General features: G+C 44.2%; 1 protein-coding gene across 1 annotated transcript; it reads left to right on the top strand.

The window, feature by feature from the left end:
• The first annotated feature begins 3731 nt into the window (after positions 1–3731).
• Positions 3732–6338, top strand: si:dkeyp-51f12.3 (uncharacterized protein LOC107988041 homolog). Its single transcript, XM_060066975.1, has 3 exons — positions 3732–4073; positions 4304–4631; positions 5327–6338. Exons 2-3 carry the CDS (start codon positions 4366–4368, stop codon positions 5490–5492), a joined length of 432 nt encoding a protein of 143 aa, XP_059922958.1. The 5' UTR covers positions 3732–4073; positions 4304–4365; the 3' UTR covers positions 5493–6338.
• The last annotated feature ends 9694 nt before the right edge of the window (positions 6339–16032 follow it).

Below are 16032 nucleotides of genomic sequence, written 5' to 3'. Positions count from 1 at the left end.
TGGGTTGGTCGGAGGGAGGAATCTGGGTTTACGGGAACCCTACTACCCTGACGGACAGAGTGACTTCTGCCTGCAGATCACGAACAAGAACATCCAAAGCTCATTCGTACTTCTTCCGTTTGCACTACAACAACAGAGCATTTGAGTGGCAATAATCAGGCGAAGCACTGTAACCCGATCTTTGTATGCATCTCTCGCTACAGCACTGTTGACCGACTCGTCATCCATTAGCTGCTAATGCCTCTGACCTCCATGCCATTCTAAGTTTTCTTTTTTTTTCTTTTCTTTTTGTGTTTTCATCTGGATGCCAATATTCTGGTTTCAAGAAAATCGCTGCTTGTGTAAACCTAACTTGTCAGATATGTTTTTTTAAGTACAATCTTAGTCAGTTATAGGTTTCAAGTTGAAAAGTCCACAAAACCCCACCACCACCAACAACAACTAACCCTATGTATGATACAATGACTGGGGCAGAATAATAATATGCAATAGGCAGCAGTGGCACTGGCAGAATCCCTGTGCTGCTGTCCATAGTGGAGGCCACCGGTATTGACTAATGCAAGGTGTGGTTGATAGGAGGGGATTAGGAAGATTCTTCTTATCAGCCAGTGTGAAAGAAGCTGCCCTTGCGGCTCATTAAGCAGCCTCCTCTCCAAGACTCCTAATAAATAAAAAGCATGTCCTCACCCATGTTAAGTTTCTTTAAGCCTGTCTTCACCCATGTAAGGTTTTTATAAGCCTGTCCTCTCCCCATGTTTAAGCCTGACCTCACCCAGGTCGTTTCTTTAAGCCTGTCATCACTGTAGTTTCTATAGGCATGTCCTCATCCATGTCGTTTCTTTAAGCCTGTCCTCGCCAATGTATTTTCTTTAAGCCTGTCCTCACTGTAGTTTCTTTAGGCCTTTCCTAACCCATGTCGTAAGCCTGTCCTTACTCTAGTTTCTTTAAGCCTGTCCTCACTCTATTTTCTTTAAGCCTGTCCTCACTCTAGTTTCTTCAAGCCTGGCCCTACTGCAGTTTCTTTAAGCCTTTCCTAACTGTCATTTCTTTAAGCCTTTCCTCGCAAATGTAGTTTCTTTAAGCCGGTCCTCAGTCTAGTTTCTTTAATCCTGTCCTCTAGTTTCTTTAAAACTGCCCTCACTGTAGTTTAAGCCTGTCCTCACTCTAGTTTCTTTAAGCCTGTCCTCACTGCAGTTTCTTTAAGCCTGTCCTCACTGTTGTTTTTTAAGCCTGTCCTCACTGTAGTTTCTTTAAGCCAGTTCCACTGCAGTTTCTTTAAGTCTGTCTTCACTGTAGTTTCTTTAAGCCTGTCCTCACTGTGGTTTTTTAAGCCTGTCCTCACTGTTGTTTCATTAATCCTGTTCTCACCCATGTCATTTATTTAATCCTGTCTTCACCCATATAGTTTCTTTAAGCCTGTCTTCACCCATGTAGTTTCTTTAAGACTGTCCTCACTGTAGTTTCTTTAAGTAGGTCCTCACCCATGTCGTTTCTTTAAGCCTGTCCTCACCCATATAGTTTCTTAAAGCCTGTCCTCACTATAGTTTCTTCAAACCTGTCCTCAACCATGTAGTTTCTTTAAGCCTGTCCTCACCCATGTAGTTTATTTAATCCTGTCCTCACGCATGTAGTTTCTTTAAGCCTGTCCTCACCCATGTAGTTTCTTTAAGCCTGTCCTCACCCATGTAGTTTCTTTAAGCCTGGCTTCACTGCAGTTTATTTAAGGTTATCCCCACTGTACTCTCTTTAAGCCTGTCCTCACCCATGAGGATTATTTTTTTTAATTATTTATTATTATGGTTGCACTTTACAATATTCTTTAGAGCTTGGTCTCGAAATTCACATGAAGGCCACAGAGTTGTTTGTCGTTTTCTGAAATAATGTTGTCGGGGGTCTCTTCCTACCCTTTGTCTTGTTTCTCCTAGTGTTTGTCTGTTGACATCGGCTAGCCTATTATCTCGTATCCTACGTCTTTATTTTGAGATCGCAAGGACAGACCAGGGCAGGCCCATAGATGACACCCAAGGACATATCCACCCTCCCTCAGGAGGCAGATCGAACAATAGACAAATCTTAACAAGTTAGTATTTCAATGAGTGGGCTTTCTCAATTCATACTGCCAAAGCACACATTACACATTGCTGTAACCTACAAACGTGAAGGATATGAATACAGATAGGCCTGGAGGTGGTTAGTAATGAAGATAAAATAACTACTTTATTAAGAAGGTCAGAAAGTAAAAAGTAAAGCTGATAAAAAAAATGGAATTAGATTTTACATTTTAAAACTAAAAACATGTATGTTCAATAGGAGATTTATTCTGCCCGTATTGTTGTTGTTAGTTTAAAGCTGGGAAGCAATTTATTTTAGAAGCCCTTTTCGGCATATTTGTTAAAATTCTCTTTACTCTCCGAGAGCAATCAATAAATCGAGTGCTCTGACTAAAGAATTACAAAATTACGTTATCTCTGGCTGTCTCAGGCCTGTAGGCCTAATCCGTCTATCTGTCTGTCTACCATACCTACCCGTCTACCCGCAAACTCTGCCCGGTCATATTGTGCATGAACAGCGTTTTCCAGGCATCGCCAGACGAACTGCAAGTTATTAGTCTGGAACCTCTCCGTTCATTTTCGATTTCCAAGGGGCGTCGACAACGGGCACAGACTAAATGCCTCTGGACGCAATTGGATAGGCCTACAACCAACCATAGAAACGAGACAGGTTAAGCAGCACTGAGCGACAACATCTCTTAATCAGACAACATGCTTGCAGCAGACACGATCAGATTCTTTACTGTTATAAATGCCTCTACAGCACTCCTCTGCACGTCATCGTATATATCCGCCTTATATTAGATCCACAGTTGTGATTGGCCGGTCTATTTTATACCGGGTAAATCTATTTGTACGGGAGGGGAGCCAGACTTTATCTGCAGAGCAGGTGCAACGAGATTCGAGATTCGTCTGGTTACCAGGCTAGTCTTCAACAAGGCTAGGCAGACCTATTGTTAAAGTTAAAGATTTATTTCAGGAGTTATTGGGGCAGTGGCTATGCAGGGAGTCCTGCAAAGCCACTGGAAAGGAGGTTTGGTCTATTCGGTTGGATATCCAATATGTAGCTTACGTTGGTTTGTTTCTCAAATTGTCTACTCTACCTTTAATAATAGACTGTCAAGCAAGGGCAGATGGATGTCAACGGAACTGAGGGATGGAGTTCCGTCAGTCAACAGAAGCTTGTTAAGGCGAACCTCAAACGCTGAAGCCACACCCATACCGTGGTAAACATGAGTTACTACATTCCTTTATAGGAAGGTCAGAAATGTTGATCTTTGAAACATAAATGTGTAAAACACAGTCCCTAGAAATAAAGTTTGCTACAAGAAAGGTGAACGTCATGGTGTTGTTGAACTCGGACTAGGTTCCATTTTTTAATAACAGGCTAATTGCAAAAAACGTCGGAACAAATTCATAACTTGGTAGCCAACAACATTACAAAAAAGATCGATAGTGATTGTTGCCTTCCGTTTGGATATTCGGAGCCGTTTCATCATTATCTTTTTCATTATTGGTGTGACACGTAAAAAAAACCGCGTAGTAGATAGTTCTCGTTGCATTTTTTAGGGAAAGTAGTCCTAAAATTCCCAAAGAGCGAACCTCTCTCGCTTCCTCTATTGGCACGAGCGCGTGCGCACACAAACACAACCACAGACACGCGCGCGCACACACGCACACGCGCGCGCACACACACACACACACACACACACACACACACACACACACACACACACACACACACACACACACACACACACACACACACACACACACACACACACACACACACACACACGCAAACAAGCTACAAATCCAGCTAGCGGGGGCGCGGTCTTCTTGCAGTTGTAGACAGTGGGACACGCGCGTTATCGTCAGCAGCGACTCTCCCAGAGCCCTGGTGGGCATCGGTCACTGCTGGAAATATGATGAGACTGGAAGAAGGACGGTTCATTACACATTATCTATTGTGTAACCTGAGACCTATGAGAATCCCCGTCGCCTTTCCTGTCTTCTGTAAAGGTAAAGTGAATCGATAAGGACAATCAACAAAATGTTGACACCTAAACAATACTTGCACGTAGTTAGCCATTCTCCCGGAGTGCTCACTCCTGTATCTTCGGAGTTTCGTCTACACTGTAGTCGCGTAGAAAGCAAGCTGTTAAACGTTTTTCATCGCATCCAGGTTTGCTTAAATTACCCTTGTTTGACCGGTCTGAAATAATCTCTCCGTGTCCGTTACTCGATTACAGGCTCTCTGTGATGGGGGTCCCTCAATGTAGCAGCGGTTAGGTGGTGGGGGGACACTATAGACATGCCATTTCCCCAGAGCATATTGCTGTGTCTGGGCGTGGTGCTGATGACCGCCGGGGTGGTCATGGCACTCTGCACGGGCGCCGTTCCCCAGGGTATCCCGCTATTTCAACTCGGACTGATTCTGGGGCTCGGGGGTGCGGGGCTGGTGGTCACTGGTCTCTGCGCTGCCATGAAGAACCTGCAGGTGGCGGTGCCAGGACACTTCCTCCTGCACCCCCGCACGGGCACCCGCTTCAGCCCCCATCAGGCGCTTGCAATACAAAGGTAGGCGCACGTGCTTCACACACAGGGTAACTTTATATTCGTAGCGTTTGAGTCACTGATTCACTTTAACACATGACGTGCCTTTCTCTCTCACTCTCTATATCTCAAACACACACACACACACACACACACACACACACACACACACACACACACACACACACACACACACACACACACACACACACACACACACACACACACACACACAAACACACAATAATTTTTTGAAGCTGAATCTAAATTAACAATCTGTGCTGAATTTGTGACACAGAGAAAAGTAAAGATGTTCTGAAAATTAAAGTTGGTCGCAGGGAAAGCTTGCCTATGATGGCCCATGAATGTATACAAGACTTGCTCTGCTCAATCTCTCCCTTGGTGTCAGAGAAAAGCCAGGTGCACGCTTTCCAGCATTTTTATACTTCCAGTAACAGCAATGAGATGGCTCTCTGGCGGCCACTCGTCTCGTACGCAGTTAGTGCTAGCTAGCGCTTAACACATTGCAGGCGTGTTTTGTGTTTTGTGTTTTGTGTGAGTCAGGGGGAGATTAGAACTCACAAGTACTCACAAACACACTGAGTGCTGCTGGTACTTGAGTTTTATGGACGGAAAGAGGAACAGGAAGCAACCGCTGTTCACAAAATGAGTCGCCCTCAAAAGAACTACCATCACATGGTGGACTTTGTTCTTCTCAGGAGGCTGGACCGCATCCGCAGGGAGATGTCCACGGACTCCGTGGCCGGGCAGGCTGAGCCAGCCGAGCCCTCCCTGCCCTCCACCCCGCCCCCCTGGGATCTGGAGCCCCCGCCCTCCTATGACACGGTGATGAAGTGCCAGGAGCATGCCTCACAGCAGATATGACCTGTGACACTCCCCTATCCCTCCCTCACCCCCTTCCCTCCCTTTCTCCCAGAGGAAGAAGAAAACCACAGGGACAGGAATCCATGAGTCATGAACCCAGCCTGAGACGACGAACCGTCGTCAGCTGCATTTCACCAGCAAAAAATGTTCACTCTTTGTGCCTTCATGGGAACCACCATCTTGAACACCAAACGAAGACAGAGGCGGGGCCTGCAAGCCAAGGGGACAATCTGGGCTGAACAAAAAATAGGGCTGTGAGGACACGAGTCCTAGATGGATGAAACGTGGGAGGGGAATTTAATGTTTACCATTTCCTGTGTTGCTCTAACCTCGCCCCATCCCACCCGGGAGACCAGCCTTATGTAACTTTTTAACCGTTGTTGACCCTATATGACAGTGCAGTTGGCTGTGAGCCCAGTAAACAGGTACTTTATAGGCCCCACTGGAGGCTGCGCTATGAACACCACCCCCTTACACTCTACCCCCCCCCCTACACACACACACACACTTGCCCTTCTTGAACATCTGCCTTCCATCCCAGCCGTATGGATTGGTCTAGCTGCGTGCACGAGCTTACAAAGCATTTTATTACTGGTTTATCCCAAAGCAAAGTGCCTTTTTGGCAGCAGTGTTGTTGTGCCGAGGTTTGTACTCAGGCTTTTTAATTTCTTTTGAAAAAATGACGGCCAGGGCCGGCCTGTGTGGAGATGTTTCTGTGAGCATGAGTTAACGACCAGTCTTCCACGATCTCTGTGGGTGGTGCGTGTGAAGGAGAAGTAATGGCTTGTTTGTGTGAAATAAAATACTGGTGGAGACCTATAAAGAAAAATAAATATGGCAAATGTTTACTGAAGTAATTATTTAAGTCTAAACAGACAAATGACAGTGTTGAATACAGAACACCTGGTCACTATGGAAACAATGGAAGCAATGGAACAGGTTAAGTGTAGAAAGGGCTGGTGGTGTTAAGACAAAACAGGCAAAATGTTACCTATTTTGACAATAAGCTGGAGGCAAGGACCCCCTTAAAAAGCACAGAACAAGTTCTTAATCACACACACGCAGACACACACACACACGCAAACACACAAAAACATACACAACTTCACCTTGAAAAACCAGGACGAAGAAAGATGAAGACAGTCTGCAGTTTGTGTTGGACACACGGGTTTGAAAGACTCAGCGGTGGATTGGAACCGTGGTGGAGCAGTCCAGCTACGGGCTGATGGTGGCGGGGCTGTGTGTGGCGTCCCTGGGACCCTTCAGCATGACCGAGGAGTGCTGTTCACACTGGGGGACCTCATGGTGTGTATGGGCACCTGTCCTGAGTGTGGGTCCATGTGAGAAAGTGTATGTGGGAGATAAGGTGTGTACCGGTATGTGTCTTTGGATTAGTGTGTGTGTGCTGGTGGGAAAATAATGTATAAGTCTGTGATGGAAGATAGGATGATGATATTATTCCAGCGTGTTGTGTTGTCGGTTGTTTTTCAGGTCACGTTGGTTTCTCGTGAAGAAAAGGGGCTTGAGGACTGCGCACACACACACACACACACACATACACATACACATGCGCGCACACACACACACACACACACACACACACACACACACACACACACACACACACACACACACACACACACACACACACACACACACACAAACTAATAAGCCAACCAGGGCTTGCTTTAGGGTGGTAACTTTTAGTCTGAGATGACCTGCATTAGGAGAAAGAACGGCATAACTTCACCGCTAATACTATAGATAAAAGAAAAATAATACAGGTTTCGATGAAAAGTCATGGTCAGTCAGGCCTTTGATCTAAAGGCTTGGGGACAGCTCACTGCTATAGACTGATGGATAAATTACAGCCATGTTTCCTTTAGAGTGGCCACAAATAGATTTATAAGCATGTTTAGATCATTAGGGTGTCTTTTTCTCTTTCCATTAATCCAGTAATGATGATAATGATGAGCTGCAGCATGGTTGCCATGGCGAGAGGGGAAGTGACGGTACGGCCCAAGAGGCGCCCCAGGCATCACAGCTGTCCAGTTCTGAGCCTGATCTGAGTATTCATCTCACTCTTCTCAACAGTTGCTGTTTAAGAATCAATTAAGAAAAATCATCATTCAAAAATATTAATAATATAATGATCTCTATAAATGTACGTTGTCTATCTGCCATTTACTAAGAGCTTGTATCATGGCAATTTTATTAATGAAATTTCTTATATAATAATTTAGTGTTTAATATGATGACTACTGTCGCGGCAATTTCTCTATCAGAGTTTGCGTCTAAGACAGATGAGATATTTAGATGCAAAAAAGCACACAATACTGTTGACAATTAATGATCATATATATTTGTAATAAAAGTATGAACAAAGATACATCACAACATGCATCAACAAACAACATAACAGGCAAACATTACAATAATCTGAGGCCTCAGATGGGAGCTTCTCTTTGCGTGTTACTTCATTCTCTGAAGGTACGCTGGGGAGAAGTCCACTGAGTGTTTGAATCAATGAGTTCTTATTCACTTCGGTTGGCTTCTGGAGGGGGTGTGTCCCCCAATAAACCAAAAGCCTTTGTTTACCAGATGGTAATCTTTTCTATTGAAGCCCCCCCCCCAATGCCATTTGAGGGGTCGGTGGCCGTGCCATGTAACCCTTTGGCTTCGTTTGACGCTAGCCAGGGGGTCGAGGAACAGGCCCATACATCAAAGCATTGCTTGAAAGCTGATTTACAACACACGAAAAGATAGGAAGAGACAGGCAATAAAACGCATCACACGACCCTAGAAGGTTCACACTTTAGATGACCCATAAGGAGAGGAGAAGGCAGGCAATATGCATCACACAAAATAGTAAGTTCATAGATAGACCAGAAACGTAACAACATGTAGATTCTCCATCACACTACACCCTAAATAAGTTAACGCGTGTACCACTGTGTCTGCAAATCTGTCCCAGGAGGGGGCACTGTTTACAAAAAATGGGATTCTTGGACAATTTTAGGTAAAATATATTTCAATCGGCCTGTAATTCGGTTACGCTTGGAAACCCTTATCCTATTTCGGAATCAGTCTGGAAAGCGTTAGGGCTAAACCCCTACACTCATCAATATTTCCAGATGTCATTTTTAATTGGGCCTACATTATTTACCTTTAGAACAGTTAATTAAGGTTGGCCATTTTCCAGTGGGACACATGTACATGCAAATGCAATACACATGTAATAATAAACTAATAATAACTCCCCACTTAAGTAGGGGTACTACCCAGTCCCCTGATAAGGATTCCCTGAGAATGATGCCTCATCCCACTTCCTGCTCCTAAATGACATATTTCTGAATTCACCGGAAGTCACGAAGAAGGATGTATTTATAAGTATACTTAAAAATAAGACGTGCCTTAAAACTAGGCCCTACTTAAGGTGTAAACCAATGTGTTGCATCTTCTCCTAAAGCAACAAACTGCTTGGGATTACCATTCAATTCTGTTTCTTTCATGAAGCAGGCAAACAATATACCCTCCACAGACCAACTGGTCCATGTTCCAGTCTGACTAAGGTATTGGGTTTTTCAAGTAAGCCTATAGAAATCACAGAGGCTGCACATTTTTCTATTGTATAACCTTGAGAATAGGTAGCCCTCTGATAGGCCTGCCATTGTCTTGTGTTTTTAAACGGTTATATCGACAAAATAAACGAGACTCAACCATGTAGCAGGATGGGGCTGGTTATAGGTTAGATATTAATCATCTGCCAAAGAGTTGGTTTCTTTGTTCCACCTGTGTCCTGTCCAGATGACGGAGGCCAGGCGGAGGTGTTCCTTTTGGATGAGAGTGTTCAGACGTTTTACCGGGAGCTTTAACAGACATTAACAGCGTCCCTGAGGAGGAGTTCACATATAGGTCGGAGAGTATTTTAACTCTCTCGCTCTCCTCTCTGACAGAGATCCAGAGAAAGACACAGAGGAGGAGAAAGGATAGTGTTATAAGGGGAGGATGGTGTAGTAGTGGCTGAGTTGTTTGACTCCAAGCCGAAAGGTAGGGATCATTTTGCAAGACGCTCTTCTTAATGACATGCATCTCAATTCACTGTCAATCGCTTCAGATGAAGTGCATGCCAAATGGCTTAATAGTAAACATTAAAATCACACCGTGATTCGTTCCTGACTGAACATCGGCTACCTAGTTTATCAGGGAAACCTCTTTGAAATATAATTTCCTGCAGACCAGCCAGTGTGACAGTCACAGGACGCACACGGTGGGCACGGCCAGCGGACTGGACTCTTGGGTGGCCCCCGGTGCCGCCATCCACCTGGTGCATGTACTCAACTGCAAGGGAAAGGGATTGTGTCAGGAGCCCCGGCAAGTAGCTGTCAAACACATACACACACACACGCACACACACACACGCACGCACCCACCCACCCATGCAAACGCACGTTCAGCCCTCACCTGTGAGGCACCTCACAACCTCACCTCTCTAAACCTGACGGCTTTCCTCCCTCCCTCCCTCCCAGCCATTGAGCACATCCAAGCAATCCTATTGGCCCTTCCACGGGACCTGGATGGTGGTGCTGATGCCGTTCCTTTGTGGCTTCAGCTACACGCTTAACACGGCATGACGGGAGCTGGTGACTAGTGGCGCCTTGGTCGTAGCAGCGACAGGGACACACACGCACAGGCTAACACACACACACACACACACACAGGCTAACCCACACAAATACACACAGGCTCACACACACACACACACACACACACACACACACACACACACACACACACACACACACACACACACACACACACACACACACACACACACACACAAACACACACACACACACACACACACACACACACACACACACACACACACACAGGCAAACAAATACGCACACACACGCATGAAAATTGACATGGGAAATACACAACGCTGCCCTCCTTATTCTTCAATTAATTTAAATATTATCTTTGACTCCAGGATGGCAAAGAGCTTCTATCCCTGTGCAATAAGGCTCCTCAACAGCTTGACCACCCCACTCCCCACCCCCCTTCATCTCCCCCCGCCCCCGGCCCAGCCCTCCCTGCCCCCCATGGACTGCACTCTAAGACTTGATGCACCTTAATATGGAGATATGGAGATATATTGCTTTTTATTATTTATTATTATTATTTTATGTATGATATTTATGAATCTATTTATTAATTGTTATTTATTATTATTTAGCTGTGTAAGTCTGGTTGCCTCTACTGTCTCGTTGTCTTTATGGCAATGACAAATAAAGTACTTTGAACTTTGACTCATCATTATTATTTTGTATCTGCAGGTGATAACAATAGGGGCGGTAACCTCAGAGGATCAGCCAATGGCCTTGGGAGCGGGCGGGACCAACTTCGGCCACTGTGTGGATCTGTTTGCGTCGGGCAATGACATCGTTAGCGACAGCAGTGACTGTACAACCCCTGTGCTTCACCTCACGCAGCGGGACGTCCCAGGCTGCAGCCCACGTGACAGGTACTGTGGTAACCCGGTACTCGATTGGGCCGGGTTCCACGGATAAACGACACGTTTAGCGAGGGTTAAAGCCATCCGAGGCATTTATTACAGACAGCTTCAACAAACAAGGCACTCGCGGTCTCTAGGGCCTCCGTGGGCCTCTAGCTCCTCGGCTTTCGGCCAGGTGTCCCCCAATCACACTGATTGGGGAGGCGAAAGGGCTGCTCTCGGTCGCCGTCTGGTGGGTGACGGCGGTACACGCCGTCCAGGACCAACCCTCGGGCTGGTCCGGGCCGAGGCTTACGGGACGGGATGCCACAGTACACACACATACAGAACAGCACAAACATACTCCTGGTACACAAATGGAAGCTGAATGCTGTGTCAATGGTGGTGGCACTGAAATATTTTAAAAGTGCATCTGAAGGGAGAAGAGAAGTATATGTGACGACTGCATGTTACATTTTAATAAAAAAAACAGATGCTTGGTGTGCTATACATGAGACTTATATAGACTAATAATGAAAATGTGATGAGATTCATTCAACTTTATTGTCATTGCAATGCAATTCAGTCTAACCACAGTGCAAAAACCAGTAAAGTGCAGTGAAATGAATATATATGTATATATAGCCTATGAATGATATGTGAAAGCTAAGGTATGAAATATTAACAGTAATACACTTTAACTGCACTTTAACACTGATGTAAACTTTAACAAACATGAACTGTGACACATACAACCAAATGCTTACAACCACCCTATTACAAAGGAGATGGACAACTAAAAGCATTTTAACTGACATACAAGCAGGAAAGACACCTCTAAGATAACACCTGAAAAGGCCTAACGTTAAGTTTCCAAACGTCCCTGATGAATTTAAGGTGGAGTAACATTAACACACGTCGACTCAGCTATTTATTGATGTTGTTGTATACAATGTTGCTATTGTTCGAAGTAAGCTAGCAAGCTAACACTCTGCTCCAACAACGGTAACTACGATGCATTCAACTATTAATTTCATGCACTTCATCACATTGACATTACTGTACCTCTATCTTTTTCACGTTTTTCCTCCTCTTCTTTCCTTCTTTTCCTTCCTTGGGCGCCGGATGGCTTCAGTCTTTTGGACATAATTCCGATACAGTGTCATTAATCTTTTTCTTTGTCTCGGGGTCACGGTCCGTCAGATTCAAGGAGCTGGCCTCTTGACCCCGCCCCCCTCACAGAGGGCAGGTACAGAGCAACGAGCCAGGCAGCGAATTTTTTTTTTGCAGGGTGATAGCGGGAAGCTCGTGAATATTCATGAGGGAACTGATCCCTGATTGGCTGGGACTTGTTGGCTGGGACTTGGCTCGCTGGAACTTTGTCAGAGGGCTTGTGTGAAAATCACGAACGCAAATGAATTAAACGTTGTTATAAATCAACACGAATAATGTGACACATGATACCCACCTACTACACGGCAACTCTATAGCTACCTTTCTGTAAGTACAAACGTTAGCTCACTCGTCTAAAAGCCCCTGTGAAACTGTTATGTGTCACGGGGGCTACTGTAGTAAATCCTTTTTGTATTTATTATATTTTATAACGTTATGTATAGCGCATCGGCAAATGAATTAAACGTTGTTATAAATTAACACGAATCATTTTAGCAATAATGTGACACATGATACCCACCTACTATACGGCAACTCTATAGCTACCTTTCTGTAAGTACAAACGTTAGCTCACTCGTCTAAAAGCCCCTGTGAAACTGTTATGTGTCACAATGGGCTACTGTAGTAAATCATTTTTTTATTTATTATATTTTATAACGTTATGTATAGCGCATCGCAGTGCTTTCGGCAGCTGGTGATTGTTTCCAAGTTGTTTTTTTCTAATTGTTGTCCATCCATGTCTTAATACTTCCATTAAGATTCCATTCTGTTCTGTTTCTAGAAGTAGTGAGCATAATGGCAGGATTTATTAAAGCTTGCAACATTTGCCAGACCCATGTCAACTTTGAGGAGATGGAGCTGCTGGAGGTTAGGTGTAGATGGATAAGAACAAACCGTATGATTTCTGATATTTGTTTATAGTGGTTCTGCCACACCCCACAACCAATTACATTATAGAAAGAAGGGCCATAAAATCGGTAGGCCTATCCATAGAATATTTTCGCGTAGGGCTAAATTAATTTTAATATTGATTTTCACCTATCAATCCACCTCCTACACGGCAACTCTATAGCTACCTTTCTGTAAGTGCCAAAACAAACGTTAGCCCGTAATGCTAACTCGTCTAAAAACAACTACTGTATAACATGTGTCACACTATTGATACAATGATTTGTGTTGATTTATAACAACGTTTCATTTATTGAGAAGGGTCCAGCTGCAGGCTTGGGCGTTCCCGTCATGACACAAAAACGCCCATCGGGCGTTCCCGTCATGACACAAAAACGCCCATCAGGCGTTCCTGTAGCGTTTCATCGATCAATCAAGAAGAGGTGAGTGAGTTTCGCAAGGCTTGCTTTTTTGGCGGTTTTACCTCGTAGTAACTTTCCAGAAAAACGAAAGAGTTATGATGAGAGATTATGTCAGTAAGTATGATATTGTTTATTTGAGAACATTGGCTGTGAAGTATTCTCATTCAAATCACTGATTTAGCTGTGGTATCGTTGTATCCGAATTCGAATCCGATATAAATACTCGTGACAAGCATGGTTCGGTAGCAGCGAATGCTATGCTATCTCGTCCATAAACGTTGCATATACTATTCAGAAATCAGCAACGTTTAAGACGGTTTGTAGGTAGAGGGTAAAGTTTGCAGCGAAGGCTTTGCCGATTATTTTACTGTGAGGTTAACATTACCAAAGTACATTGTTAAGTTGGATGTTAAGGTGTCAGCTGGCAGCCTGGCATGGTAAGAGGCATGACATCGCGGCCACTCTGCTTCGTTGTGGTGACACACACATCTGATTAAACTGTGCATCGTACTAGTACGTCTAACTAACTAGTATGTTTACATGCATGGCATATCAGAGAATTCTGTCTGTTCGGTCGCTGCGCAACGAATGAATAAAGATCGTTAGCACTCTGAAAAACAGATGACAGATGTGCCCGAAGTTACTACTTTATTACCTCGCTGATGACCAACGTTTAGGAAAACATGTACTTTTAATTCACCCTTGGGTGAAATCGAAGCGTAGTGTGTACCGAATGCGTGTTGATGATGATGCATATGAATTGCAACTTACACGTCTTCCAAACCTTTTCAGTACCCTGGCACATGCTTTGTCCAATGGACCATGGAAGGGACTTTACTTGGCTGACGAGGTAAAACGTGTGGCTGGCGCACGATTCATTGCATCTAGTAGAGTAGCATTCACTGGTAGACAGGCAGGCCTCTAGATTGTTTATTATGATTTAATTAAATGTTCCTATGTGACGCTGATGGGCCCTGGTTGCTGCTAAATGCTTGTTGAAAGTGCATTGTGCACTTTTTGTATGTAGCTACAAAATGAGGGTGGATATCACTTTATAGTTTATAGGCATTATGTACTAATAAGAATCATTGACAAATCACATTCCCCTTATACCACCACAGGACGCACCTCACCAGTATCAGAGCAACAGCTGTGGGGTGTTTATGCTGATGGTGAGATGCATTATTTTCAGAAATGATGACCGATGACTAGTTTGCAAAACAACTAACTAATTTGTATGTTAATTTCAGTACGCAATGTATTCTACCCTCAAAAGCAATATGATTTCAGTGAGGTGAGTTCTTTCAAATCTCAATCAGATGTGTAGCATGAAATATAAGGCTTTTAATAATTTAGTCATCCTTACTGGAGGCTACAATTAACATGCATCATAGGTCATACACATTACTTTGTCTTCAGGTACTGCACTTACGGGAGGAGATGGCTACATCTTCACAATAATTTACACTGCCATAGTACACTGCTAAACAGTACTGTAACATGGATTTGTATCAGGCTATGAAGTCATTTAAAGCATAACTTTACTTTTCAGGGGGACATGCTCTCTATCAGGAGGTGGTGGTTGGACAGCTGTTGGAGACCTTTATGCTTGAAAGGTTTATATACTGTGTCCATGTTGCTATTTACTTATTTTTGGTGCTCACGAAGATCGTAGCCAATACACTTGTCTCTCTGTCTCTAGCCCTGCAGAACTAGCTGGCTCCTTCTCACCCTCTCCATCTCCCCATCTCAGTCACACCTTCCAATCACTAAGCAGTGAAAGGTATTACATACTATGTCCATACTTTTCTATTTACGTATATTCTCTCTTGCTCTTTCTCAGACTTTTGATCGATCAGTGATTCCCTTTTTGTTTAATGGTGTGGGTAGTGTTGGTCTGGGCTTGTGTGATTGAATTGAAGGTTGATTATAATCCCTGTTTCTCTCCCTCTCTCTCGCTCTCCTTCACTCTTTTTCGGATCTCTCGCTCTCTCTAGCCCTGCAGGGCTAGCTGGCACACCAAGCTCACCCTCTCCATCTCCCCATCTCAGCCACACGCTCCAATCTGGCACAACAGAGGACAGGCCATTCTTACCACCTGAAGTCCTTCAGCAAATTCTTCAAGAGACGCTGAGACTGGACATGGCGATGCTTGGCGTGTTCAACAGGGTTTCAAACACATTCCGAGAACTAATCAAGCCTCTCCATCCTTCCATATATATAAATGAGTTTGGCAGGGGACCTTAAGCTTAATAAAGACAATCTCATATGCATAACGGTTAGAAAGATTTACAACAATGCAGGCTGTGGCAGTGGCCTTGCAGTACGCCTCAAAGGCTTCTTAAAAAAGAATTGGCCAAGAGCACCCCTGGTACTGAGGCACGTTGCATATGGCAGGTTTGTCATAAAAGATGTCTGCCTAGGATAATGTTCTTTTATTACTCCTTTTTCGTTTTATTTGGGACGTCTTTTTTTGCAATCCCTTTCATTTGTAAATGTGCATACTACTGTAGTAAATGTATCTGCCCAGAAATGCTGGTATTTTATTACTCCTTTC

This window comes from Gadus macrocephalus, chromosome 12 (assembly GCF_031168955.1).
Source record: "Gadus macrocephalus chromosome 12, ASM3116895v1".
Lineage (NCBI taxonomy): Eukaryota > Metazoa > Chordata > Actinopteri > Gadiformes > Gadidae > Gadus > Gadus macrocephalus.
This window is presented reverse-complemented; position numbering and strand designations above follow the sequence as displayed.